At 47.3% G+C, this 25,838-nt stretch overlaps 13 protein-coding genes and 1 non-coding gene across 14 annotated transcripts; 8 read left to right on the top strand and 6 right to left on the bottom strand.

Moving 5' to 3' along the window:
- Window positions 1-41: 41 nt before the first annotated feature.
- Window positions 42-132, bottom strand: LY89DRAFT_t45. Its single transcript has one exon. It is a non-coding gene; the product is annotated as a tRNA-Val (tRNA).
- A 1,152-nt stretch (window positions 133-1,284) lies between these two features.
- Window positions 1,285-3,063, top strand: LY89DRAFT_720313 (uncharacterized protein; the record flags this gene model as incomplete). Its single annotated transcript, XM_018218558.1, has 5 exons — window positions 1,285-1,487; window positions 1,541-1,779; window positions 1,836-1,976; window positions 2,029-2,271; window positions 2,355-3,063. The coding sequence occupies 5 exons, from the start codon at window positions 1,285-1,287 to the stop codon at window positions 3,047-3,049; spliced, it is 1,521 nt and encodes a 506-aa protein (XP_018069213.1). The 3' UTR covers window positions 3,050-3,063.
- Window positions 3,064-3,911: 848 nt separating this feature from the next.
- LY89DRAFT_783924 (uncharacterized protein) lies at window positions 3,912-6,907 on the top strand (the record flags this gene model as incomplete). The annotated part of the gene is made up of 3 exons (XM_018222735.1): window positions 3,912-4,218; window positions 4,266-4,605; window positions 4,744-6,907. 3 exons carry the CDS (start codon window positions 3,912-3,914, stop codon window positions 6,659-6,661), a joined length of 2,565 nt encoding a protein of 854 aa, XP_018069212.1. The 3' UTR covers window positions 6,662-6,907.
- A 465-nt stretch (window positions 6,908-7,372) lies between these two features.
- LY89DRAFT_562908 (uncharacterized protein) lies at window positions 7,373-8,107 on the bottom strand (the record flags this gene model as incomplete). The annotated part of the gene is made up of 1 exon (XM_018208486.1): window positions 7,373-8,107. A coding segment is annotated over one exon (735 nt), but the record flags the coding sequence as incomplete, so codon positions are not given.
- Window positions 8,108-9,336: 1,229 nt separating this feature from the next.
- Window positions 9,337-11,214, top strand: LY89DRAFT_783923 (TLD-domain-containing protein). Its single transcript, XM_018222734.1, has 2 exons — window positions 9,337-10,190; window positions 10,239-11,214. Exons 1-2 carry the CDS (start codon window positions 9,699-9,701, stop codon window positions 10,800-10,802), a joined length of 1,056 nt encoding a protein of 351 aa, XP_018069210.1. The 5' UTR covers window positions 9,337-9,698; the 3' UTR covers window positions 10,803-11,214.
- LY89DRAFT_123913 (uncharacterized protein) lies at window positions 11,211-13,139 on the bottom strand. Its single transcript, XM_018205180.1, has 3 exons — window positions 12,811-13,139; window positions 11,281-12,470; window positions 11,211-11,231 (listed from the first exon to the last, which is right to left on the bottom strand). The coding sequence occupies exons 1-2, from the start codon at window positions 12,852-12,854 to the stop codon at window positions 11,390-11,392; spliced, it is 1,125 nt and encodes a 374-aa protein (XP_018069209.1). The 5' UTR covers window positions 12,855-13,139; the 3' UTR covers window positions 11,211-11,231; window positions 11,281-11,389.
- Window positions 12,858-14,624, top strand: LY89DRAFT_649419 (DUF1917-domain-containing protein). The gene is made up of 5 exons (XM_018212060.1): window positions 12,858-13,292; window positions 13,339-13,591; window positions 13,683-13,965; window positions 14,052-14,298; window positions 14,376-14,624. The coding sequence occupies exons 1-5, from the start codon at window positions 13,220-13,222 to the stop codon at window positions 14,543-14,545; spliced, it is 1,026 nt and encodes a 341-aa protein (XP_018069208.1). The 5' UTR covers window positions 12,858-13,219; the 3' UTR covers window positions 14,546-14,624.
- On the bottom strand, window positions 14,521-15,392 carry LY89DRAFT_686482 (acyl-CoA N-acyltransferase). Its single transcript, XM_018215295.1, has 2 exons — window positions 15,149-15,392; window positions 14,521-15,086 (listed from the first exon to the last, which is right to left on the bottom strand). The coding sequence occupies exons 1-2, from the start codon at window positions 15,356-15,358 to the stop codon at window positions 14,721-14,723; spliced, it is 576 nt and encodes a 191-aa protein (XP_018069207.1). The 5' UTR covers window positions 15,359-15,392; the 3' UTR covers window positions 14,521-14,720.
- Window positions 15,393-15,833: 441 nt separating this feature from the next.
- LY89DRAFT_686481 (Lecithin:cholesterol acyltransferase) lies at window positions 15,834-17,767 on the top strand. Its single transcript, XM_018215294.1, has 3 exons — window positions 15,834-15,947; window positions 15,997-17,125; window positions 17,174-17,767. Exons 1-3 carry the CDS (start codon window positions 15,888-15,890, stop codon window positions 17,608-17,610), a joined length of 1,626 nt encoding a protein of 541 aa, XP_018069206.1. The 5' UTR covers window positions 15,834-15,887; the 3' UTR covers window positions 17,611-17,767.
- Window positions 17,768-17,804: 37 nt separating this feature from the next.
- Window positions 17,805-18,529, bottom strand: LY89DRAFT_686480 (uncharacterized protein). The gene has a single exon (XM_018215293.1). It carries the CDS (start codon window positions 18,419-18,421, stop codon window positions 17,858-17,860), a length of 564 nt encoding a protein of 187 aa, XP_018069205.1. The 5' UTR covers window positions 18,422-18,529; the 3' UTR covers window positions 17,805-17,857.
- A 1,212-nt stretch (window positions 18,530-19,741) lies between these two features.
- On the bottom strand, window positions 19,742-20,525 carry LY89DRAFT_535887 (HET-domain-containing protein; the record flags this gene model as incomplete). The annotated part of the gene is made up of 2 exons (XM_018208098.1): window positions 19,742-20,258; window positions 20,308-20,525. Coding segments are annotated over 2 exons (735 nt in total), but the record flags the coding sequence as incomplete, so codon positions are not given.
- Window positions 20,526-22,364: 1,839 nt separating this feature from the next.
- Window positions 22,365-23,116, top strand: LY89DRAFT_686479 (uncharacterized protein). Its single transcript, XM_018215292.1, has one exon. It carries the CDS (start codon window positions 22,420-22,422, stop codon window positions 22,675-22,677), a length of 258 nt encoding a protein of 85 aa, XP_018069203.1. The 5' UTR covers window positions 22,365-22,419; the 3' UTR covers window positions 22,678-23,116.
- A 447-nt stretch (window positions 23,117-23,563) lies between these two features.
- LY89DRAFT_123864 (uncharacterized protein) lies at window positions 23,564-24,741 on the top strand. Its single transcript, XM_018205179.1, has one exon. It carries the CDS (start codon window positions 23,630-23,632, stop codon window positions 24,383-24,385), a length of 756 nt encoding a protein of 251 aa, XP_018069202.1. The 5' UTR covers window positions 23,564-23,629; the 3' UTR covers window positions 24,386-24,741.
- Window positions 24,742-25,176: 435 nt separating this feature from the next.
- LY89DRAFT_588963 (GCN5-related N-acetyltransferase) lies at window positions 25,177-25,788 on the top strand (the record flags this gene model as incomplete). The annotated part of the gene is made up of 1 exon (XM_018209507.1): window positions 25,177-25,788. The coding sequence occupies one exon, from the start codon at window positions 25,177-25,179 to the stop codon at window positions 25,786-25,788; it is 612 nt and encodes a 203-aa protein (XP_018069201.1).
- Between the last annotated feature and the right edge of the window lie 50 nt (window positions 25,789-25,838).

The raw sequence follows: 25,838 nt of genomic DNA, 5'->3' as shown, positions 1-25,838 counted from the left end.
GGACAAGATTAGAGACAAGAAACGGGCAAAAAAAGTATGCATACCGAGTGCGCGGTTCGAACGCGCGACCTTCTCTGCACTTAAGGATTACTCTTTGTGGGAGAGACGTCTTAACCACTGGACCAACTCGGCTTGCTTCACGGTCTCGACTTGCGTATTTGGATTTATGGAGTCCTTGCTGAAGGCGCGTGTTTGCGGTTCTTGCTCTTTTGGGAGGAAAGGGAGGTTAAGCGAGAGGCGGGTTTGGAAGGAAGGAGCAAGGGTTTTTTTGCTAGGAACGCTTTTTGGGGGGAGTTGGGTTTCGGAGTGAGAGTTAGGTCGACTAGAGTTCGATATAAGCTTGTGAGGAAGGGTTAAGATTTGTTGTTGTTAGAGTTATGTGCAGTATTTAGTTTGGAGTTTCGACTTGCAAACAGCAGTCTGTTCACCAGAACGAATCTACCCACTCCAACACAGAGAAGAGAACACACAATATAGACCACTTCCAACGCTCAGCCTGTCAGAACTCTATGTTCTCGTCAGATGTGCTTACAGAAATAGTCCAGGCGAAGTTAGCTCCAACCTTTTGAGTCTTTCAGCGAGCACTCACTAAGTATCGAGCGGGAAAGCTTTCAGCATGAGGTACACGAAGAGGTCCGGAAAGAGATGGGTATTTATTTCACAATGATTGATTTATAACTCCATACAAGTAGTCTTCGAAGCGTTTCCTTGATCCTACGCAGGACTCAACTAGCATCTTTGTCATCACAGCACGAAACACTACCTCGAGAATGAAGAGGACATCACTAGCGAGGTAGAAAAAAAAAGGTTAGTATACGAGATCAACACTAGCCATCAAAGAATCTGGAGCCGGATTGCCTTCGGCGGAAACCGAAATGATGCAGAAGCTGGGGTGCAGGAGCTAGAGCGGGGATGGTGGGGCTAAGTGTTGAAACTCTAATATGAATGGAGAAGCGATTTGTAGTAACGTTAATTGTACCCGTTCGATGCGGGGATTTTGATCGATGACCTTGTTCATGCTCACGCTACTGCAGTCTCTGGATCTGTAATAAATATTCCTGGAGGGTGCATAAGGATTTTGGGACAATAAGCGACTAACAGAGGGGTTATGCTTATTTATCCAAAGAATATAGAACCGTAATTTTTCCATCTCCGCCTTTCGGGACATCTGTCTGCGATACAGTATCGATCAATAAGGATGATACTCGAATGCAATGTACCTAAATACAAGAGAGAACGATTGAGGTCGCAGGTCGTTGAAATTAGTAGCACAAACGGTTCACAATGGCTTCTGCTGCGAGTCTCGTAATCTTCATCTGGCTGATGCCCTTTGTAGCATCGAAAGAATTCTCTAACCCAAACATCACTCGCACCATAACCCTCTCGCCGCCCTCTTCTCCTGCCCCAGGACGACAAATTGTTGATGCAGCATACCAATCATTCTCAATTGAGTTTTCGTACATGGCTGACTATGGTGGGAACAACTCGTGCGGTGGCAACAGCAATCCGCTGTTTCGCTCCTTGCTTACCAGCTTCTCAGAAACCCAAACCTGTTCTCCAAGCAAGTTGTCCAGAATCTGCATGATATTTCTGGAGCGTATCCAATCTTCCGCATCGGGGGCAGTACCCAGAATTCTGCTGTGTATTACCCGAATCAGTCTGTAGCTATCATCGACCCGTTTTCCTCTGTGGCTTCAGACCAGCCGTCGAAGTCCATGCTTGGTCCGGCATGGTTTGAGTCATTCCAGCAATTCCCTGAAGGAACGCAGTATATATACGGTAGGACTGGACGTAACGTCTTAACTTTATCTTATTAACTGGATTGTCTTACCTAGGGCTGAACTTTTTCAATCCGGTGAATGAGACATTGTTCAATGTCGGCAATGGTCTTGACCAGTGTGTGCTTGAAGCCTATGCTGCCCATACAGCACTAGGTGATTCTCTGTACGCATTTGAAATCGGGAATGAGGTTGACGGTGAGTCGTCGCACCTAGTACATATATGTTCGACAAACTGAAACACTTCCAGGCTGGCCCGGAGGCTCGCGTCGACCAAGCAATTGGACAATCCAGAGCTACGTAACTCAGTGGAATCAGTACGCTACGGCTATCAGCTATAACTTGACGGGCGAGGGTGCCATGCGCTTGTTCCAGGGCTGTGCTTTTGAGGCTCCTCGGCATATTGGAAACAGAACGTTTTGGAACGTGCAGAATGCCGAGTTAGATGGAATGCGTTCGAACATGGCCAAGACGGTTTCGGACCACGAGGCGAGTCCGATGTTGACTTCATCTTGGACCAGCAGCTGACCAAACTGGCACAGTATATGGGCGCCAACTGTGACTACACTGGCGTAGGCCCTACCATTGAAACGACTCTGTTCAACCGTACGAACATGTTATCCCGCGTTTGGTACCACGATTATCTCGGTAACATAACGGCCCAATCGGGAATCGAGTATGTGATTGGCGAGACGAACTCCATTTCGTGTCAAGGAGCTTTCAACATCTCAGACGTGATGGCATCCGCTGTCTGGGCAGTCGACTATACCATGTATTTGTCCTCACTCCGGGTATCGCGAGTCCACTTTCATATGGGAACCCGTTATCGCTATTCGCCATGGCAGCCAATATATTACAACGATACGGAACCGCACGTCAAGCCGATATATTACGGGAACTTGTTCAACGCAGCGGTATTTGCTGGTGGTAACAAGCAAATAGAAGTCCTTCTTAACGAGACAAATTTCGGTGCCTATGCTGTCTATAACTCAAGAATTCTCGAATCTATTGTGGCCGTCAACCTCAACATGTGGAACTGGACATTTGACCTTATTCGACGGCCGTACACGGCTTTGGTTCTCCCCAAGCACTGGGAGAAGGCCACAATCTCCAGGCTGACGAGCCCTGGCGTTGATATTGCTGAGAATATCGCGTTTGCAGGCCAGTACGTTAACGAGAACGCCCAAATCGTTGGTAAGAAGACATACGACCATGTGGTTTCGGGGAAAGTGCTGGTGGGAGCGGGCGAAGCCGTATTGATCAGGTTGTGAATTCCACGTAAGAGTATAAATGCTCAGATAGGAGGCAGTAGCGCAGAAAGCGATTGTGAAATTGTGTGTCTCTGTTGACCTCACTCGAGAACTTCCTCAAGTGGCCTTTGGCTGGAAGAATGAAAAGAACAGTCTCGCCATGAGCGCTCGTCGATTGGCGTCGCGGTCTTGGGGCATCACTGCAGCCCCAGTACTCAGTGATATCCAGAAGTGTAAGACAATACGCAGAGAAAATAGTCTCTAGGATTCCCACTTGAGTCGATGATGGCAAGAAAAGAGTCAACCCCAGAGGTTCTCGGAGCACCGTAGCTGAAGCTCTAGATAGGCTGGTGGATCACGAATCCCGTGATCGGCATGCTGCTGAGGCTCGCAGTATACAACGTACAGTTGCGACATATAAGATGCTTTGAACACAACAGAATTTATAGACAGCGCCGCAAATTCAATGTAGAGACGAAGTGAAGCTCTAGATATGTCTAGCTTCAGTCTATGCCGCTTTAGTTCTAGCATGTAACACACGGGAGCCGCTTTATTGCGCTTCCCTCACTCAATTCCTTCCTAACCTCTCCTCTTCACTTTTTATCTTTCCTCAACTTGTCTAAGCCGTGCTTCATCATTAATATATCAACAATTGACTCGCCGATCTCATCGTACCTCGTCTAGTCAGCGATAGCTGCAAGATGTCCGAAACACATTTATCAGTGGCGCTTTTGCGCTCTGCAAGGCGAACCAACGAGGCAATTGCATGGCCGACAATCGGGTTGCATCTCCAGGCTTCACTTCTTTTTTAATTAGAATCCTCATCTTTACAATCCTCATCAGCATCAAAGTCATCAGTATGAATCTGCCGGCAGATACCATCATGGAGACCATTTCTTTTCTGGAGGGCGTGCAAAGCAAAGTATACCACAACCTGCGCGACAGGGAAACCCGATTGGTCAAGGTCCTCCGCGGCAAATGGACAGACAGAATACAGTGCCAGCTATACCAAGCCTTTTTATCCCGCAACCCCGTTTACAAAGCTCCGTCGTATGCGTGGAGCTCTCCAAAGGCCACTCGACCTATTGTTGTAGATGGGCACCAGTTCCAAGTCACTGTCAACCTCGAATCTGCTCTTCGACGGCTTCGACGCAATGACGATGATCTTTGTCTTTGGGTGGACGCACTCTGTATCAATCAATCGAATAATTTGGAGAGGACTCATCTTCAGAAGAAGTCATTGTCTATCTCGGCGAAGTCCCACATCTAAGCCCTACAGCGTTGATGAAATCTCTAGTGTCTTCTACTACGCATTTCAAATGCGATGCCAGCGATGAAGATAAGATGGTGGATTTTCGTGCTCGATGTACTGCTCACGCGCCTCTTGCCGGCAAAAGCAGATTGGACAACGCTTTTGAGGTCTTTTGCTTTCTTCGACTTCTCTCTGCAACTCGAGGGTTGAGTCGTTTTCCGGCATTCAGTACTGACTCTCAACGATCTACTGATGACGACTATCAACGCAAACTCTTCGAGGGACTGAGACAGATGATGCTATGCCGATGGTGGAACAGGATCTGGTGAGTTTGGCCCAAGCTTCTTCTTCCTTGGTATATCTAGAGCAGGAGCCCGCAGCTTTAGTGCTCCGAATGTATTCTCAAGAGATTGATATCGTCTCAAATGATATATGTATACTGACTTCGAGATCTTAATAACAGGGTTATCCAGGAGATAGTTGTTCCTCAGCGTGTGACTATGGTCTACGGGTCTGCTTCAGCGCCTTGGGAAATGTTCGTCACTGCTGCTCAATGGAACTCGTATAATCGATCCTCTGTATATCCATTGCCATTGCCCCATGAGTACTCATCCGTCCTCACATATTTTAGTCAAATTGTTCTAGACATTGACTGCATGCGTACGGTGTGGCGACATGAGAAGGAGTGTGATCTTCTATCACTTATGCGGCGATCTAGTGGTCGAAAAGCAAGCGATGATCGTGACAAAGTCTTTGCACTCCTCGGTCTGGCTCGTGGGCAGACTTCAATCGTCCCCAATTACTCCCTCAACGTGCCTGAGGTCTTCAAGGAAACAGTCTTGGATCTCATAAGGACAACCAGATCGCTAGATGTACTCGCTGGAGACCTTGGCAGGAAAGACCGGCAAGATCTTTCCTCGTGGGTTCCAGACTGGAGTGCTACGTATGATGATCTTGATCGTCGTCGAGCCGATAATACGTTTAAGTATAATGCAACTAATGGATGCGTTGTCTACGATGAAAAGACTGGTATCCTCGGATACTTGGATGTGCTAGCGTCACTATCAGGCAGAACATCACTGAAAGAAGTGACCGGTACCGGGAGCACCGATCAAATCGTCGAACGATTCAACAATATTTTAGGAACCTCCGATTGGACGGATTGGTTACCATCTGTTACTGATCGAGATAGTCCAAAGGAGGAGCTATGTTTGAAAGCCGTCCAGAAATTTGAACATGCTCGTGGAAAAGCAGTGTCCTTGAAGAATTGGAAGCACGTTCTTGAGCTGTCAGGAGTAGCCATTGACAGAGTCGCAGTGATCGGAGAGACCGCATTTTCGGACGGGCTCTTAGTGTCGGTTGTACGGTCATGGGCACGCTTATTAGTTGACCATTTCGGGCCACACAATAAAGCCAAAGAGTATATCCGTACTTCTTATGGATTAGGTGATGCCTTCAGAAGGACAATTTGCGCTGATACGGTCACTACGGATTCTGGTACTAGACGCTTCACCATCGAGCCCTTGATAAATGACGACCATGAATCAGTCACTACTTGGTTGCTGCAAGGAGGTCCCAACCATTACCTGGCCGGCGAGCTGGCTTGGAAGATATTGTTCGGAGATCTCGGAGACCAAAACAATGCTGAGGCTGGAAAACCAGTATCTTCAAGCATCGATAATACAATCCGATTAGCGACAGCTCGACGAACCTTTTTCATCACCGAGCGTGGCTATATTGGACTTGGGCCTGCAAGAATGCGTGCTGGTGACCGTTTGTGTGCCCTTCTTGGCGGCCAGACTCCCTTCATTCTCCGCAAACATATTTCAGCACCTCGTTTCGAGGTAATCGGCGATTGTTACACACATGGGTTGATGGACGGCGAAGCCATGAATATGTGGAAAGACCTTATCAACACCACGAAGGGCATCAACGCTACTCTTCAAAGAGTGGCCAATGGATGGCAGGTGGTCTACCCGGAGTGGCTCACACGGACTCTGGAGCTGGTGCAATTTCAAATTGAAGGATCCGGACAGCTTGTTCTTGAAGAATTGGCTGATTATATCAGAGCATACTCGTGGTACGATACAAGGGAAAAGTCTATTTTGAGACTATTGATGGATGAAAGTAGTAATGAAGAGACAAGACGAGCAGCAGGATACACTGTCGACTTGACCAAATGGAAGTCTCGCTCATTTATCATGACGGAGGCTGCAGGAGACCCACAATGGGTCTCAAGGCTCATCAAGGCAGCTGAGTTGAAGGTGGAAGAGATTGAGAAGGAAGTTGAAGCCACGAAGGGCGTATTGCTCCACCCTCTTGATTCTATTAGGGTTATGGAACTTGGATTCAAGCAGAATGGACGAGTGTCCTTGGTATGATGGAGGCCATGAACGTGGATTGAGACGATACATGAGCTCAAAAAAATGGATTAACTCTTCAGGCTCAACAGATCGTCTCGCACGTGAATATATGGGCAACTGATTTCCAAATCTGGTCGGTCAGACTGCGCTTGCTTTATGAGTTGCAAGTTCGATATGTTTATATGACAAACTTTTTCCATATTTTAATTTAGCTTAGGCTCAGAAAACAGCCAATCTTTCATAGAAAACCAAAGGAGTGATGAGGTTCTGATAGCATCAAGCTCACATCTCATGAACATAAGTGTTTAGGTTATTAGCCTCTAACAGAATCACAGAACTTGAAAGTAGTTAAACGCACTCTCTATGAGCTTAATCTCAGATCTTAACCAAAATCAAATACCGAAGGGATTTTGAACTCCCTCAAAGCCCAAAAGTGAACCTCAAATAATAACTCTCACCCGTCACCATGACTCACTCACTCACTCATCTTCAAAGCCTTCAACTTCCCAACCGAAGCTCTTCTAAGCGAGCTCAACCCAAAAGTATTAAAAAAATATCAAAAAAAACTTTTGTCCCTCAGGCGCGAGTCGAACCTAGTCAACAGTGTTACGAACATGGGGACAAAAGTCCGTGCGTTCAGGGCATCAGAATCATGAATTTTATTAATTAATTAGCTGTAGACCAGCCACATCGCTTAATTAAGTCGTGTACCCAGAAGTCCTGCTGCTCAATAAGCCCATTGATCCATTCCTGAGGAATTTTGTCCCATTCTTCTAATACTGCTACAACCATTTGAACCTCAGTTGTTGGCTGCCTTAGGCGCCTATGGAGAGCTTGTTTTATTCTCCTCCAGCACTTCTCAATAGGATTCATATCAGGGCTAACTGCAGGATGGGGGAATAGAGTAATACCCATAGAAGTACGCCAAGTAGCACAAATATTGCTAGTAGTCTTGTGGCCGTGAGCAGAGTTGCCGTCTTCCATGAACTGAGGGGTCTTCCCAGGCCCCAAAACAGCCGCAAAAGCAGCTAAAAAATCCTGAATATAAGGCTTGAGTACTTGAGCAAGGTAATCAGTTTGTGTAAATGCCCCACTCTTCCCAGTTCCATGAATGTTGATCAATGGACTTTTGTATCCGTAGCCTACAGCACCAAAGAAGTGTACAGGAATAGTGCCACCTCTATGCATTTGGAATTGAATGCAGTCAGGATGACAGCGTTCCTTCTTATTCCTAATACACCTCTGCTTGCATTTCTTCCCTCCAACTTGAAATGTGACCTCATCTGAGTACAGTATCTGACTCCATTCCCAAATAGTCCAAAACATGTGTGCTATCCCCCACAGCCACCGCGCATTGGCTTGGGTCTTAGTGAGGTAGGGCTTTTGGCAGCAGATACAAGAGTAGTATCCAGCTTCTTTGCAGCGGCGTTTGAGGGTCTTGACAGAGCAAGAGAGTTGCAATTCATCGTGTATTTGGATCCAATTCAGCACTCTAGTTGCATGGTCGGTGCAAGTATACTCAATAATATCTCTAACCTCCTGTTCATTGAGGGATTCTCTGGGTCTCCCTGTGCGTGTAGGGCGCGCTCTTTCAGGCACATCGTATAGTAGGATCTTCCTAACTGTGCTGTCTCCTAGGTGGTAGTAGCCCTGGAGCTGTTGCAGGCCTATTTTAGCGAATTTGAAGAGCCGGCGTATGCCCTCTTTGTGCTTGGTTCTGATCTCTGCACCTGGGAGACGTGGAGACATAGGTGGAGTGGTAAAAGGATCCATAATGGTGGAGTTGTTGATAGTTTAGTCCTAATGTGAAGAGTTTTAATTTCGAGGTTCTACAGCCTGAACGCACGGACTTTTGTCCCCATGTTCGTTAGTATTTACTACTAACTGAGGGGATTCAAACTTGGGGCACTTACGCGCGACATTCCGGTAAGACTGTTCTATTACAGCCGGACGCCATAAACCATCTAGACCACCGAGGGTTTGTATGTGTTTTTGTTGTGGCAAGGAAATGCTTATTTAGATCTATACAGACTTGCTTAGAGGTGAGTGTTGGTAATTAGGAGATGGGAGCTAAAAGGGTTAAGCGTGGTAGCATTGAGTTTGATATCGACGTCATTATGGGTTTAAGGCAGTTCTCAAGTTAGTTCCTAGAGCATTCATGGTAATGGAGTAAAAATCGCGGTAAGGTAAGAAGCTGCTTATGTGTGGTGGTGTGTCTCTCATCGCTTCGCTTATACATGGGCCCCCTTTTCGTCGCTTATGACAGTACACAAGACCTTGGACAGCCACAACGTTTGACAGGTCTTGATACCTCATTGCAATCAAAAAGTTCTTCGAAACCTCACCATCATTGAGCTCCGAGCTTATCGCCCCCGGCCTGAACGAGATCTTGTAAAACCAATGCTGCATCAACCATCTTATATGAGAGCGTAAAAGTCGCAACCCAGAGCTGTGGAATTCCCTGCAACATTCAGCATATGCAGCTAGCTAATAATTGATTCAAACCACCCAATTGCAACGGTCCAGCCGCACTCCGAAGGTTTGTCTGCAAAGCTATCACTGCTCTAGGGAACAAGCGACGATCTCCACTGCAGCATGCGTCGCCAAGTCTGTCCTGAAGCTGATCTCGTTCAGGCTAATATGCGGGGAAAGTCAATCTGACATGCCACGTCCAAAAGCAACCAAAGCACATGAATTGTCATCCGACATCCATAAAAACAAGAGCCTCACCCAAAGCCTAAACTTCACGACCGAGTTTCAAAAAATTCAATTGTGCCAAGTGATTTCAAGACTTTCAGCCTTGTTCGCCAAGTTCACGCCACCACGGAAATTCACCAATCAAATTTCTTGCCCTTGCTGAGCAAGCGCGAGGCGAAGGAACAAACTTGGAAATTCTGTCAGTTCACACTCACACCACACCACGGTCGCAAACACAATCCATATAATTTCCCGACGCAACAACTCCTAAACCCCGTCTCTGCATACAGTCAAATCTCAACACCTGCCTCCAAATTTGAATGTAACAATCACACGACTTCTTACACAGGCAGGAACCATGTCCAGGAACTACCACCACTCGACGTCATCAGGAGGTACGAACACACCTCCACAGTCCCTCTCGAACAGCTGGAGCATGCCGGCTGCTGTGACTGGGCTCTTGCGAAGATTCTCGACGGAAGATCCGGTGAAGGGCAAGAAGCATACGCCAGTTAATACGCCGCCTTACGACGACTGGAGCAATGGGTTCGACGGTGTATACACCCCTCCTGGCCGAACCGCTTCGCCTTTCCAACCACCGCCTCTGTATCCCGTCATACTGAAGGGACATAGCTCAAGTACACCTGCGTCTGCGAAACTCTTGAATCGAGGTCTGGCAGAAGAAATCCGACTCCTTGTCCCACCGAGACTCCAACTCTGCGAGGAATGGAACCTGGTCTACAGTCTCGAAAACGACGGCGTGAGCTTGGGCACCTTATACAAGAAATGTGACGAGCTGCGCGGCCTACGAAACGGATTCGTCCTAATCGTCAAAGACGGCGAAGGAAGTGTACGTCTCCCCTCTTTTATAACTCACACACCGACTAATTCAATACAGCTATTCGGCGCCTACCTCACCGACGCCCCTCACCCGTCTCCCCACTATTTCGGCACCGGCGAATGCTTCCTCTGGCGCGCCAGTATCCTCTCATCTTCCTTCCCCACGAACCTGCCTCCTCCCCCTTCGGCAGATACCACGAACATGGCCCGCATCACCACGATCTCGACTTCTGCCACCACCACCACCGCTCAATCCTCCCGTCTCCTCTCCCCAACCACATCCTCCCTCTCAAACCACCACTCCATCTCCCCCAACACATCTACAGCCTCTCTCGCTCCCCGCTCGCCCAATTCCCCCTCCTTCCAATCCGGCGTCTCGACACCAGACCGCATCCGCTTCAAAGCTTTCCCGTACTCTGGTGTCAACGATTACCTCATGTTATGCGAAACGGGCTTCTTGAGTCTAGGCGGGGGAGATGGCCACTATGGATTATGGCTCGACGATAGTTTCGAGCGGGGAATCAGCAGTCATTGTCTGACGTTCGGAAACGAACCTTTGAGCGAGGAAGGCGAGAAATTCGACATTCTAGGCGTGGAGCTTTGGAGTATTGGGAACTCCTAGATTCTTTTTGTTTGGTCTAGCAAGATCGCGAGCAAGGAAGTGGTAATGGCAGGAGGAGAAAAAGAGCCTGGAGCTCGCATTTTCAGGGATTTTTCAATTGGGCAAAAAATTTATGGTCAAGCTACGAGCATGGAAGTATAGGCAACCTGAAAGCATGATACCCGGTGACGAACGTTTTTTTGAGTAGCATTTCGGTTTAGGCATTGAAAGTCATATTGGCAGGAAGGATTTTCTCGGGCATGGGCTTTTCGCGGAGTTTTTTGAACACGGGTTTTCATGATCCACGAGTAGGTAAAACGGAACTATTTTGAGAATTCATGATTCATTTGTACTTTTGATATCATACTATGTACGTGACTTTTTCGTGACTGAGTCGTAACGCTGCTTGGTTGGGACAAGCGTTTAATGCTTAGCAAGGAATCAATGATCCTGGTTGTTGGTCAGTATCCACACAGCCATTTGAAATTGTGAACCGTACCTTGATATCGATGCTTGTCCGTTCGTCGATGTATAACTTCTGGAGCAACGGCAACAGACCTCGCTTCGTCGTCATGACCTCAGATAATTGCAATCCCGTACCCCCATCATCACTCTGCCATGGGTGAGTGTAATGGTAAAATGATTCCTCCTCTTACAACGTGGAGTGGGTTGAACTTCCAAACACTGAGCTTACAATCTTTGAAGCTGGAACTGACGCATATCCTCTCCTCAAGACATGTAATTGGAGCTTCGCCATCACCTGGAGCAGGCAGAGGTTGGACATCAGCTGCGTAGCACAAGTCCTGGTGGTCCTTGACCTCTGCCACAACATCGATAAACCAATGTCCACTGATGCTTCGCTTCACTTCCAGGATCTTGGTTCCTGCATCCATGCAAGATGCTAAGACTTGAAATGTGCAAGCCACTTGCTCTGGTGGACCGGGCTCGTACTGGAGGAATTTCAAACGATAAACGCCTCCACCTAGATTCACTTCGGCCTCGGGGACATCTTTTCCGTACACGGACCAAAGACCAACACTAGAATCATAGCAGCCAACAAGAAATATTGTCGAACTACACTCAGGGGTGCAGAATGGAAATGGGAGGATGGCGGTGACACCTTGTGGGAATCTCTTCTCTCTGTAGAGTGCCAAGTCAGTGACCACTGACCAAAGGCTGCTGTCTTCCTGAAGAGTTGTAAGGTCCTGAGGGAAATTCAAAGTCGACCTGCGCAAGACGGAATCGTCACCGCCAGACATCACGCTATCCGGACGAGGGCGCGAAAATGCACAGCACCATGCCCTTTCCGCATTGTTGGAAACAGGTGTCTTGTCGAAGTGTTGATGTACTGGAAGCTGGCCATTCAAGAAATCGAAGGACTTAAAGTCATCTCTGAAGCGGACCAGGAAAACTCTACCATCCTCAACTGTAAAAGCTAAGATGCGGGTCCCATCAGAAGCGTGCTGGAGAGGAAACCACGCAACAGAACAGATGGTGATATTTTCCGGAATGACTTGGTGGCTGGAGACTTCCTTAATCTGCAGATCCTTCTGCTCTGGCTCCCCAATTTCTTCGAGCTGGCAAATGAGTATTTTCCCCAGGGTTGTTGCAGCAGCGAAAATGGGATGGTATGGCAGGAATTTCAAGTCGTAAACGCCATAGTCCCGAGATGTATCTTCCTCTCCTGAGCTTGAAAGGCATCAGAATTCAAGCTTTTGCAGGAAAGAGAATCGACCAAGCAACGAACACAATGAAACACTTACAGTGTATTGCCTTGCAGCCTGAAAAGGGACAGCCCGCCTCGTTTTTCTTGAGGTCTGCTGTTCGTTGGCTCTCCGTCCTCGTCAACTGTACTGCTCTCTACGAGAAGATAGGTTCCGATAACGAAATACTCCGCAGCAAACTTGCTTAGGAAAGGAGAGTAGACGGTGCTTGAGATGTTTGCTGGCGCGAATTCCAAGCAATCGGGTTGGAGCTGAAGAGTTTTCGAGACAATTGGCTCGACGGCTGGAGAATATTTGAGCCTAACCTCGTCATCTGACACGTCCCGCCCTCCGGAGAAGTAACCTGCATCCGAGGTCGCGATGCTTGAAGTTTCCATAGTTTGGTTGGTGATGAGAGGGAAAGCTGAAGGGCAGTTGCAGATCATGAAGAGGCCCGAGCGTAGCGTGCCTTCTTCCTCCCTCGTCGTTCACAGCCAACTTTCTGACTCCTTCAAACCTTCCTTCTCTCACGTCAGGAACGCGAGATAAGTCTCTGAAAATGCGATCACATTTCAATTGGTAATTGTTACACGTGTTTTCCGTCTTTGTTTGTCTTCAATTGATGTTTCGCGAGCGAGTTACTTCTTACGAGTTTGCCTTCTTTGATGCTCGATTCACGCGTTGAACACGGCACTTTCGGATCTATTTCTGCCACATTCTCCATGTGATTCCAAGATGGCGGTCAAAATTGGAGCAATGAGATCAGTTGAAGAGAATGGATATCTATCTGACGAATCGGATTTCTATGGTACCTTGAATTTCTAATTCCTGCTGCACTAAATTGACCCAGTCAGGTGACGAGGTGGCCAAGCATGAACTCGAGGAGAAAGCAAGCACATTCGATGTTGCAGAGTGGTGGAAGTGCAAGATCCCGACTCTCATGGAGATTGCCGAAAAGAATATGAAGACAGATATTGTCAAGGAGTCTGTCAAGCTTTACAATCCATATGAAGGTCGAGGCGAGGCTCGACAACTCTCCGAAACTGTAGACGATTTTCTTGCAAGACTTCCACCAGCCACTACTCCATTCTCTAGTACTATACCCTGGTGAGCATACGCAATCCTCTCTACTTCCGTCAGTTTCTGCCGTGCGGAACGTTTTAGTTTCCGTTCATACCAAAGTACTAAGTCATTTAAGGATATTTATCGCCAATCCTTACCGCAAAGCACCTCAACGCAAAGACCATGATGACTATAGTCGTACGGGAGAAGGACCACCTGATGAGAGAAGTGAATGGGGTGCATTCACCGTCACTGGCAATAGGCTTCTTCAGGAATTGACTCAAATACGACACACACTTGAGAAAAAGAAGCCCGGTAAGACTAAAGCAGCTATCACGAGAGAAGTCAATGCGGACAAAGACCGAATTGTTAAGGAGATACTGGACACAGCTAAAAATCTGCACTGTACTACTGGCAAAGTAGGTCAAGCTGTCACATTTCAAAGTCCTTAGCGTTTATATCGTTCTCGTATTGAAAAGGATCATAGAGCTAACACTGATGGTAGTGGATGCTTTTCTGCGATGAGGCAGAAGTCAATGCTGTCTGGTCTGTCGTGGCTCGAGCAACTGCAGATAATGACCTGGGTATTGCAGCAAAAGTCGCGCCTGACGATGGTCAAAATAGAAAACCTCGGTTGATGTGCATTTACACAAAAGATTTCACGGATATGAAGGATGTTTCGAGAGTGCTCCACAAGATGAAGGATCTAGGACTTGTCAACAATCGGGAGAAGCCCATCTATTACAAGTGTGGTGAGTTTGGTCCTACTTTCATTAGCTCTGAATCCTCAAGTTTGGCCTGATTGGGTCATGGCTAATCTGTTTGGAAGATGCGTACACTTATCTCGAATTGACCTCGGCCAACCCATACAATATCAAAGCATCACTTTACAGCTCGAAAGATATATTGCAAGCGAAAACCGAAAAGCAACTAGACAGTTTTTTCTACAAGAAGAAAAAGAAAGATGAAGGAGACTGGCGTCCATTGGAGTGGGAATAATTGTTTCAAGATACCCATTTGCTCACGATATTCGTTTGCTGTCCAGAACTTCAGCGCATTTCTAGCTCTAATGAACTAGCAAGCTCTAATCAAATTTTTGCTTCCTCCAACCATTCCATTCATGAAGTCATTCCCAATCATCAATTCGTAACTCATTGTGTCCAACCCCCAGCCTCTAAATACCAACTTCACCACTCATGTCCATGGTCCGCTTCAAATGCAACACCAACCTATACGCACTACTGCCATTCAAATAGTATCGATGCAACTTCTTACTCCTAATGAACCCCAATCGCTCATACAGCTTCACGGCAGGTGTATTGCTCTCTTCCGTCTCGAGCACAACCTCGTCTGCTCCGCGCTCGATCATGGCATCGATAGCTTTCCGGACTAACGTCGTAGCGATCCCTTGGTTACGATAGGCGGACGAGGTGGCGAGCATGGCGATGTAGCCGCGGAGCGTGGGAGGGGAGTGCGATTGGTGGGTCTCGAGTTTGGAGATCACGATGCCGATTAGGAGGGAGGTTGTGGGGTGAATTGCCTGGGAGGTATTAGACTTCCTTTTCTTTTTCTTCTGAGTTTCCAAGATAGAATGGTACATACGAGAAAACAGAGATCGCCCCATTGGTACAGGAAGTATCGGTAGACATAGATGCTATACGGCTCACTGAGATCCTTGGATATCAGAGCTCGGATTGCGGGCAGGTATTGTTTTTCCAATTCATGCGAGTATTGGATGTATCGTAGCTCGGCAGGGAGTCCTGTTGCTTTGCTATCGCTCGCTTTGCTGTCTGCGACGGCGTCTTCTGCCATCTTGTTGTTGGAGATCTGCTGAGGTGAGTTGCGGGACAAGCTTTCTTTCACATGTGAGTAAGGCTGAGGAAAAATAGTCAGGCACCCGGCTGGACTTCGGCACTGATTTTAGAAGCTCTGACGTCGTGCCGCGTAGGGAATTTCATTCTTGGTCCGCGTGCGCGACATGTGCAATAGTAGAATAATGTTCACTTCTCTTTTATAACTTCTCTTGTTCGCTATTGTACATACCCCTTCTTGCTCGTCAGCCATGGCATCTTTCCTCCGCAAACGCATCCTAGGTACAACGCCGTCTTCATCCTCCTCTCCTACTCCAGAAGAATCAGCTCCCGACAAAGCCGAGGAAGTACGTCTCGCGCCCATCTCAAAAATCATAGGTTCAGGCCATGAACACAAGCATAAACACAGCAGGCGAAAAAGGAGAAATGGATTTATCTTCGGGCTCGGAGGTCTCTTTGGGATTGTGGTGGCGGGGTTTTTTGCGAGGCAGAGTGATTTGATTGACTTTCCTGAACTAGGGGATTTAAGTATGGATTCGTTGATTGATGTCTTGCCTGCGGGCTTTGTGAGGGATGCTAGGGATTTAGCGGTAAGTTTCTGATTGCGGACGGGGGAGAGAGAGTGCTGATTTTGGGTAGCAAGGAGAGAGGGATGCTGTGAATTACGATTCTTTCTCGGTGGGGTTGAACCTATTGTCGCAAGGCGTGAGGGCCAATCATCCTGTTATTATGGTCCCGGGCGTTATTTCGACGGGGTTGGAGTCTTGGGGAACAACGAATAGCTCGAGGCAGTATTTCAGGAAACGGTTATGGGGGAGTTGGAGTATGATGAGGGCGTTGGTGTTGGATAAGGAGGGGTGGAAGAGGCATATTATGCTCGATAAATATACGGGTTTGGATCCGCCGGGTGGGATCAAGTTGCGTGCTGCTCAGGGCTTCGATGCGGCGGACTTTTTCATTACTGGATACTGGATTTGGAACAAAATCCTCGAGAATCTGGCAACGATTGGTTATGATCCCACGAATTCGTACACGGCGGCATATGATTGGAGACTCTCATATGCGAATCTCGAAGTGAGGGATCAGTACTTTACGAGGTTGAAGATGTATATCGAGATGGGTGTCAAGACGTCGAATAAGAAAGTGGTGATGGTCAGCCATTCCATGGGAAGCCAGGTGCTATTCTACTTCTTTCACTGGGTCGCCGCTGAAAGTGGAGGCCAAGGAGGTGATAGCTGGGTCGATGACCATATTGATTCTTGGATCAATATCAGTGGATGCATGCTGGGAGCTCTGAAAGGTCTCCCAGCTGTCCTGTCAGGTGAAATGAAAGACACAGCACAGCTAAATGCTTTTGCCGTCTACGGACTGGAAAAGTTCTTGAGCAGAGAAGAAAGAGCGGAGCTTTTCCGAGCCATGCCAGGCATTAGCTCTATGCTTCCCATTGGTGGTAATGCAGTCTGGGGAAACTCGACTTGGGCGCCAGATGATCTTCCGGGTCAGAACGTCACTTATGGGAACTTTTTGAATTTCAAGCAAATGAATGGGACGAAAGAGTACAGGAACCTGACTGTCGAGGACAGTCTTTCGTATCTGATGGATACTACGGAGCAGTGGTATCAAGATCAAGTCCATGGCAGTTATTCCCATGGAGTTGCGCATACAACTGCGGAAGTGGAGGCAAACGAGAAGGATCCGAGGAAATGGGTTAATCCGCTAGAAACGAGACTACCTCTTGCGCCGAATCTGAAAATATATTGCTTCTATGGTAAGCCTCTCAATGTGCCACTCTAGGACAATGTCTGACATAAAGCAGGAATCGGGAAACCGACAGAACGATCTTATTATTACCGTAATCCCGAGAATCCTCTCACGTCACTCAACATCACAATCGATACAGGTCTGACTAAAGACAACATCGACCACGGTGTGATTCTCGGCGAAGGCGACGGCACTGTCAACTTGCTCTCTGTCGGTTACATGTGTAACAAAGGTTGGAACATGCATCGATACAATCCAGCTGGTGTCAAGATCAAGGTCTACGAGATGCCACACGAGCCTGATAGATTCAGTCCCCGAGGTGGTCCGAACACAGGTGACCATGTTGATATCCTCGGACGACAAAGCTTGAATGACTTGATCCTCAGAGTTGTAGGAGGCAAAGGAGATGGGATTGGAGAGAATGTTGTGAGTGAGATAAGGACGTATGCGGATAGGGTCAAAATTTACGAAGAGGATGAGTATGCCTTATAATGTTAGCGAAACAGGAGGCGTTGCATTGTTGGTGTCTGGGACGGAGTAACGCGGATGAAAGGATGGATGGGCGAAGACTGAATGATAGATTTATACCCATGCGCAGCAGGATTGCGTGTATAGAGAGAGATACCTAATGAATAATACCCATACCAAAGAATTATCTCCTTTCTGTCCTTTCCGCCAAGTGGCTCACTTCTGTTATCACTCTCCTACTTTCTCTGCCTGCACAGTGTCGATTCACGGCTTACTTAATTTGATAGACGAGAATATCGTAGTATCCGTCCGAGTTCTCGGAGTCGACCTCGAATGATGCGGGCGTTGGTATCGGAAATTCATGTTCTCGCAAAGAGACGAAATGTTCTCGAGGCGGTGCAGCATTCTTATCATTCTGCTCTCCCTTCAATCTCCCCGCACAGCTGCAATTCCTTTTCTCTGAATGACCAGTAGAGTCATTGTAAACTACGCGCCAAGGTGGAGCACAGTCCTCGCTCCTCTCTATTGTTGACTTCGATATCACCTTGTCGTTTCCATCTGCAACTATCGGTGCACGGTGATAATCGCCGGCACCAATCGTTTTGAGAGTGCCGAAAATATTTTGTTGCAGACTCATGCAATAGTAACTTCTGGGGGCAAAGCACTCGCCTTGGTGCGAGAGCGCCATGTTGTGGAGCCAGGTGGTATTGTGGCCGTAGATGCAGGATGTTGGGATGGTGATCAGGTCTTTTGTGATGGTGGCGTTGGAAGTTGCTCGGCTGCTTCTGGCCCAGATGAGAGGGGGTAGTGCGAGATAGATTGGGGGAGTTTTCATTTTGAGTGTCTTTTGAGTATTTATGATTGTCGTTTAGTTGAATGTTGATGCTTCTGATGGGTTTGGGTTGTGGTCTTGGAGAGGATTGGGGATTGGCGTCGCCTAGAATGTTGGTTCTGCTGAGCCATTTAATGGCTACCAACACTAGAAGATGGAACCAGGTAGAAAGCACCAGATCCAACCATCATTGCTTCAACTCCTCTTCTTCAAGGTCAATCTTTCTAGGAGTCCTCCCTTCGGTGCAAGATCCGCAGCTTTTCTCTTGAGGCTATTTTCCCCTTCTGTCGTTTTAGCAACTTTATTCTGCAAACTGAAGTTCTTGACTATATCAATCGTAAGATCTTCGTGCCATCTATCCTGCCAAGTTATCCATTGGGTTGTGATGACAGCTTTAGTATAGTCACTCAAAGCAAGCTCCATGTACCGTCCGGTGGGCTTGCGGTCGGATTGTGGAGCAACGCTGGCATCAGGCCCCATCATTCTTTTCCATCCAGAATTATCCCTTACTATGCCTTCAAAAGAGCTGGGTGATAAGTCGCCGCACGGATCATAAGCATGATGGTGGATCTTTGCATGAACGTAGATCCGATCAATCAAGTCCGGCCCTTTATCCCCAGTCGGTCTTAGAGCCCAGACAGAAGTCCCAGAAATGACTACCGCAAAAGAAGACTCCTGTGTATGACATTTAAACAGGAAGTATGCAGCTATGGACCCGAAACTTTGGTCACTCCATACCATTCCGGTCTGTCTGTCATAATTGGTCGTCGCATTGCAATGTACATGAGATAAGTAGACTGTAGTTCCCGATGAAGGTATTTTAGGACGCAGGAAATAACGAGCAGAGTGCTGTTCCAGGAGGTCGAAGTCCCATCGCATTTTTGATGAGATTGCAAGGCTGAGATGCTGTGTTTTAGATTTGATTGCTTCGGAATTGTAAAGATGACCAGCTTTAGGAATAAGAATGAGTTTATTATACCGAACGAACATGCCGGTGTCCAGGAGAAGGAGCGGGATGGCAATGTAGTTGGAGTTGTCAATGGCGTATCTTTCACGCTTACGGCAACCAAGAACAGCGAAAGTACATTCGATGTTAGGATGCGTGCTCTTGACCACTGGTAAATGAACATGTATAGTTTTGTTATGAATTGTCGTGGGTTTTGGGTCCCAACCTCCTCGTTCGAGCTCCCAGTGATTAAGAGAATCGATAAATCCACTATTCTCAAAATCATCAGGAGATTCGGCCAATAGCCCTCGCAAGTCTGAGTTGAGAAAGTCTTTCTGATGCAAGTAAGTTTCCATAGTCAGGAGGGTCGAGCCTCCCCAAGCAAACAATGACTGGTCCGAGGATGATTTTATAATTTCTTCTTGCAAGCGGAAGAATGCTTTTTCGCCTTCTCCGTATAACAAAGGCATGTTCACGTCGAATATACCAAGTAGGCAGTAGGCGAGATCCTCGGTCCTTGTGGTTACTCTTCCTGCAGCCCAATACATCCTCCTTGCGATACTTGTCCTATTCAAGGCCTCGCCCTCCAGCGTTTCTCGTTCTATGCCAGTGATTTCCGAAAGCGTCTTACAGAGCGTGTCTTTAGATCCCAGATAAATCCAAGTTCGTGAGTAGAACAGCACAGTCTTAGGAGCAAGAAGCTCCTGTAGAGTCCATCCTCGAGTGAACCAGCGACAATTCGCGAATCCCGAAGCGTTTCCAACCTCATCGGATCCAGTAGATTGGAAATAATCAGACAAGTATACATAGCAACAAACCGCATTCTGATACCATCGAAACATAGAATTGATGGCTTCCGAAAGCTCGGCACTGCTTGATTTGTCTATACAGCAACTATCGAGTGTTAGCGAATGATCTACATCAATCGGCATTGCCTCCTTACGTATCAATCCAAACCCACTCGAGCCCATCCTCCAGAGCCTGTTGGCAACAATAGTCAATTTTGGTATATCCTAATTTGCTTTTCACGAAAAGGTCAAGGAGGCCATCGAACGTAACTTCGTCTTCTCCCCACGTGTGAGATAGGATTGCATATTCAGGGATGTTGTCATCGCCCATGAAGTCTTTCAGCTGTTTCGTTCCTACGTTGAGAAGCCTCATCGTGAACGGAATGCATTGCTTGATATCGAGAGATGAGATTGACAGTTGGAGACAAGGCGCTGCGCCTCCGCCTCATCCGCTGCCTAATCACGATGTTGCAGCGAGGTCACGTGCATCTGGCCGATGTTGAGGTGCTCGTTGCGCCCTTGAATTAAGAGAGAAGTATTGTTAGTACGGTACGAGATTAGAGTTTAAGCTGAACTCGGATCTAGGAAACGGCTGTCTTGAATGTCGCTTGTGCTGCATTTTCTCTCCGGCTTTGTTTACTGCTTTTGCGCTTTTATCGAAGCAAACTAATTCGCACATCCTGTTTTAAATTGAACGAAAATATCTAAAATTCTAAACACTAACTGACTTCTCCTCAAAAGTTCCAAAACTGTTCGCTAATTAAATATGGCATTCTCAATAATGGAGTTTGATCCTACGAAGACTGCAAAGTCGCAAACCTCCCCCCATATCCGCAATCGTTGTTGGAGAATCTCCGGGACCTGGATGTATTCTTGTCAGAGCCCTTGAACACGAGTCTGAAGGGGAAGGGTGATCTCGTACCTCTGGCTGAAGAAAAGATAAAGGATTTGCAGGCCAAAAAGCTATTTGATATGAGACCGGAAGACTCAGCAGGGATATAGCAGAGGTTCGAAGAAAACGAGAAAGGAGAGTGGGTGAAACACGAGATGATAACTGAAAGAATGCCACACCAAGAGATATGGTGAGTCAATCTTAGTATTTCTAAATGGAGACAGGGAAGCTTATTTGAGGGAGTGTGTCAAAGAGTCCTCATACGACACAACACCAGGAAAGCAAGACAGGAAGCTTATTGAGCCATGATCATGGTTTCCTGAAGCGGATATTCTGAAGGTGGTCTTAGGCTAACTGAAGAAGAAGAATTCTACGAGAAATATTTGTGAGTATAGGGACGATGTACAAACTTGGCATGACATCCTGCGCGACACAGTTGGGATCGGAGGATAGCTTCGAGAATGAAAGTGACGAAGAGTGATGGATTGGGCTACAGGATATGTTCTAATTGCTACTCTTTAGATCACAATCCTATGCCAATACAATAGAAGATGTTCTCTAGATATACCCGCGGGTAGAAGCCTAGCTCCAACCAGTTCACACTCAACTTCAATCCTCAAAACAGCACAATCAAACGACCAATAGCGAACCTCGCTTCTTAGCGCTACAAACCTATACGTATTACTATATAAATATAAATAAGCAAAAATTTCCCGTCGCTAATCCCGCATACGTTCCTGTCGCTAACGCGGGGTGTAATCTCCGCACGATCTGCTTGCAGCAATGCAATGCAAAAAACCCATCCCCCCGGAATGGGTTTTCAAGGGCATCCCTTGTTCTATCCCGCAATACCTAACAGCTTGCGGGGCGGCGCCAGGGCTGCCCGGAGTTTTTGTCTCTCTGACCTGTGAATACTTTTTATGCTTTTGTTTTGAAATCAGCTAAAGGGAACTTGTCGCTTATTTTCGCTTCTCCTTTCTTGGAGGTCAATGATGCATGATTAAAATGATTGAGGAGCCAAGTATGATGCGGTATTGTACGTTGTCTTGACTATTGTTCGATATTTTGCGGGACTCTGGTGGGCTTGGCACTGATGTTGGGCGTACCTGCCTCGCAAGCGCTGCAAACACGATCAGTGTCGCTCCTTCCCTCATGGCAACTTTTACAAGTGTACTTCATCTCTCGCCCTCGAGTCGCCCTTCTCTATCACACAACATCATCACAACTTTTCTGCATTCTTGCTCCTCGCTCACGATTACAATAACATCCACAATAGCATAATCGATATTGGTGTTTCATTACATTACACATCCTTTCTGACTTGCTATTGTCCGATCTATTCTCAAGAACTTGACCGTGCCGACTCAAACACACGATGAAGGTCTCGAAGCTCGTCACTTTGCTTGCGGTTGCAGGAATACCTGTCCTCTGCAAGAAAAGGAAGTCTAGCACTACATCTTCGAAAATAGTTGGAACTACCACCATCCTCGATGCCACTACGACCGCTGCTCCTGCTATTGTCACCACTGCTTCATCAGAGATTCCCACCAACACTAGTGCTGCCGTTGATTACTTCACAGTCACATCTTTGACCCCAGAGCAGGTAAGTACCCAACCAATACTCGGCGTTTAGTCTCTGATTATGGCAGATTGATGTAGCAAGCGATGCTTTTATGAGCTACCTTGACTCACTTGGATCGTCTCCAGAGTACGCGTCTGTCTTCGATAACCTGGCGACCGAACAACTTGACGCCACGGCTATCAACGACCTTTTTACGCAGACTGTGCCTGGATCTTCGGCTTTCAGCACCAAGTTGGGCAGCTTTTTAGCTTTGTATCCAACCTATGCGCGATCGATGTTGAGTAGTATGGCCTATGCTGTAGTGAGCATAGGATCCGAAGCTGTGAATGCACCAGGGACAGCCACAGTGTCTGTGACATCGGATACAACAGCATTCATGACCAGTGGAACCTTGATTGTCCCCACATCCTCGGGATCTTCAACGACTCTCAAGACGAAAAAACACAGTACTATTACTTCTCGCGCTGTGCTACCACGAAAAACTGCGAAGAACATTGCGAATACATATACAGTCACTTCCTTGACACCAGAACAGGTATGTGCAAGTAGCTATAGTCCATGAATCCCCGTCAACTCTGACGGTCACGTACTGACAAATTGAAAAGGTCGGGCGGCTAGAGGCAAGGATTCTTCAGGCTGTTTCTAGCGGTTCCCATCCGAAAATCATGTCCATCCTTGGCAACCGGGGTGCAGAGACAGCAAGTGAAGGTAATTCCGTTACGGCAGCTTTGGAACCTCATGTTATCAATCTGGACTTCTTGATTGCTGCTATGCACCTCGACATCAGCAACTCATCCAATCTATTGAATTCGCCGGCGACGACCACGACTGATTCAAAGGAGCATGCCATCACATCGCGGGCTGTTTTGCCATCTGATGCCGCAAACACCACAGATTTGGGATGGACGCCAGAGCAGGTAAGCTAAGAAGCTTAAAGTCCAGCCTCGAGCGTGGATAGCGACTGATTGTTTTGGTATAGACCTCGGCTTTTGCCAACGGTTACATGTCAGCATTGTATTCCATTGTGGATTCCTTCATGGCACGTGCAGATTGGAGAGACATGGCTACACTAAGTGCAGTAAAGACAGGATCCGGATACAACGAGCTAACAAGTCTACTCCATGCTACGACAATCACCAATGTCCAAGACCTCAGCAGACCCTTAGGTCACATGCCGTCAATCGCTTCTGAATATTTGAGTAAAGTTCTCGCAGCTGAAATTTCTCTCACATCCAAAATTAAGAACATGGGCTCACGAACGACCATGAGGACGAAGACCAAGAGACAGGATACCGATCCTGATTATCCGTATACCGAAGAGTCATCATATTCTTCTATGGTTGCTCAAATACACGACGAAGCCAATGATAATGTTGATTATCTCAGCAGCATAATCGGCGACCAAGTTAGTATTGAGTTGAGTAGCATGATTGCAACAATGTTGCCAGAAGACCAGGAGTATCTCAGCAGCATAATCGGCGACCAAATTAGTATTGAGTTGAGTAGCATGATTGCAACAATGTTGCCAGAAGACCAGGACTATCTCAGCAGCATAATCGGCGACCAAGCTAGTATTGAGTCAATTATTTCTGCAAACTTTGCCAACAGCTCAGCTTCTAAGGCGAACAAACAGGTGGTCAACACGAAGGCTTCTGCGATCGCAAGTCCCACAAGCAAAAAGAACTCGGCTCCGAGCAAGGGAGTTTTAGGCACTGGTGCTCTCGCGATTTGCTTGATTGGTGTTATGGTATTGCTTTGAGAGTAGTGTATTGAATAGGAGTCGGAATGGTGGGTACAAAGGGGTGGTAGTCGTCATAGAAGGGTATTCTTTTTTTGTTTTAGCATTGTTATTAAGTGGTATCGGCGTCTGGATAGTACCTCAAATAGGTACACGGTTTGTTGCTTTTAATCCTGTTACGTGTTTGCTTCCACATGATAGATTGGGGAGTCTGGCTCATGATCGAAAACAATTGAGATTATTACTGGCATCAATTGTTGCCTGTCCTCGAGTGTGAAGTATGTCTTTGTGTTGTATTTTGGCGAGTCAACGGTAAATCATTGAGACAAAAGTACTGGTCTCTCGAACGTGGATCGAATCTGGTCTCGAATAGAAAATTCAGCTACTGGTGGTTCTTTACATATCGTAAGTGCCTTGTAAGCTCAACATTCATCAGTCTTTGTAAAAGTAAATTTTAAACACCATAGTCCTACATTTACCTTCTGGATAAACCAGATTGAGTCCTTGTGGAATCAGTTGGTTTCGGTACTGTAAACCTTCCTTGAGCCGAGCCGTGTCGAGTCGGAATTCGGCATGGCCGGCATCAGGCTTCATTCAACCTCTATAATATCATGACGAAAAAGTACAGTTTGATTGATATTTGCAAATTGTTCAACTCGGTCAACACCATTCACCCCATGCGAGATATCTCTTAATTTATTTCATCGGTGTTCCCATCGGCCATGAGTCAGCTTTAAGTCTCTCCCCCTAAAAGTACACCCCTTCCTTTCCAAACACCTCGTCTATCACTCACTCACGCACCCTCCAACACAATGACCCCCATCCTCCAAACTCCAACCCACACCTTCTACCTCCGCCCCGCCGCACCCCCCGACACCCCTGCCCTCAACACCATGATCTCGCTCTCGGTCCGCACGCTGCACACCCCATTTTACTCCGCTGCGGTAATCGATTCAGCGATGAAATACGTGTATGGCGTCGATTCCCTGTTGATTTCTGACGGGACGTATTTTCTGATCTCCGCTACCCCGCTCCAATCCCCAAACCAGAACGAAGAGGAAATCGTAGCAGCAGGCAGCTACTCCTTCCGCAGCACCCTGTACGGCGGGGATCAATTCTCGGCGCGGGATCCGACGGAGTTAGATCCAGGCAAAGATGCGGCGAGGTTGAGGGCTATGTTTGTGCATCCAAGCTTTACGGGGTTGGGGCTAGCGGGGGTGATGTTGAGGAGGTGTGAGGGGGAGGTTAGGGGGAGGGGGTTTAGGAGGTTGGAGTTTGGGGCTACGTATGCGGGAGTTGGGTTTTATGAGCGGGCGGGGTATGGGAGGTTGGAAGAGGAGGGAGTAGGGGGCAAGGGAAGGTGTGATAAGGTGATGGAGGATGGGAGGGTGTTGGAGTTGGTTAAGATGGGGAGGACGTTCTAGGTAGATTTGAATGAATGAGTGAGGGAGAGGCACGTGAGGTGGAAAGGGGG

The sequence above is a fragment of the Mollisia scopiformis genome (assembly GCF_001500285.1).
Source record: "Mollisia scopiformis unplaced genomic scaffold LY89scaffold_16, whole genome shotgun sequence".
Lineage (NCBI taxonomy): Eukaryota > Fungi > Ascomycota > Leotiomycetes > Helotiales > Mollisiaceae > Mollisia > Mollisia scopiformis.
Note: the sequence above shows the minus strand (reverse complement) of the source record. Positions and strands in the feature narration are given on the sequence as shown.

Bases quoted from the DNA above. Each gene is read 5' to 3' on its own strand.
- LY89DRAFT_783923 (XM_018222734.1), top strand. From the start codon at position 9,699: ATGTCCAGGAACTACCACCACTCGACGTCATCAGGAGGTACGAACACA. The intron at 10,191-10,238 runs GTACGTCTCCCC...AATTCAATACAG, and splicing joins TCAAAGACGGCGAAGGAAGT to CTATTCGGCGCCTACCTCAC.
- LY89DRAFT_123913 (XM_018205180.1), bottom strand. From the start codon at position 12,854: ATGCAGGTTACTTCTCCGGAGGGCGGGACGTGTCAGATGACGAG. The intron at 12,471-12,810 runs GTTAGGCTCAAA...ATGCCTTTCAAG, and splicing joins GGGACGTGTCAGATGACGAG to CTCAGGAGAGGAAGATACAT.
- LY89DRAFT_649419 (XM_018212060.1), top strand. From the start codon at position 13,220: ATGGCGGTCAAAATTGGAGCAATGAGATCAGTTGAAGAGAATGGATAT. The intron at 13,293-13,338 runs GTACCTTGAATT...TGACCCAGTCAG, and splicing joins TGACGAATCGGATTTCTATG to GTGACGAGGTGGCCAAGCAT. The intron at 13,592-13,682 runs GTGAGCATACGC...AAGTCATTTAAG, and splicing joins TTCTCTAGTACTATACCCTG to GATATTTATCGCCAATCCTT.
- LY89DRAFT_686482 (XM_018215295.1), bottom strand. From the start codon at position 15,358: ATGGCAGAAGACGCCGTCGCAGACAGCAAAGCGAGCGATAGCAAAGCA. The intron at 15,087-15,148 runs GTATGTACCATT...AATACCTCCCAG, and splicing joins GGGGCGATCTCTGTTTTCTC to GCAATTCACCCCACAACCTC.
- LY89DRAFT_686481 (XM_018215294.1), top strand. From the start codon at position 15,888: ATGGATTCGTTGATTGATGTCTTGCCTGCGGGCTTTGTGAGGGATGCT. The intron at 15,948-15,996 runs GTAAGTTTCTGA...GATTTTGGGTAG, and splicing joins GGGATGCTAGGGATTTAGCG to CAAGGAGAGAGGGATGCTGT. The intron at 17,126-17,173 runs GTAAGCCTCTCA...GACATAAAGCAG, and splicing joins GAAAATATATTGCTTCTATG to GAATCGGGAAACCGACAGAA.
- LY89DRAFT_686480 (XM_018215293.1), bottom strand. From the start codon at position 18,421: ATGAAAACTCCCCCAATCTATCTCGCACTACCCCCTCTCATCTGGGCC.
- LY89DRAFT_686479 (XM_018215292.1), top strand. From the start codon at position 22,420: ATGAAGGTCTCGAAGCTCGTCACTTTGCTTGCGGTTGCAGGAATACCT.
- LY89DRAFT_123864 (XM_018205179.1), top strand. From the start codon at position 23,630: ATGTCAGCATTGTATTCCATTGTGGATTCCTTCATGGCACGTGCAGAT.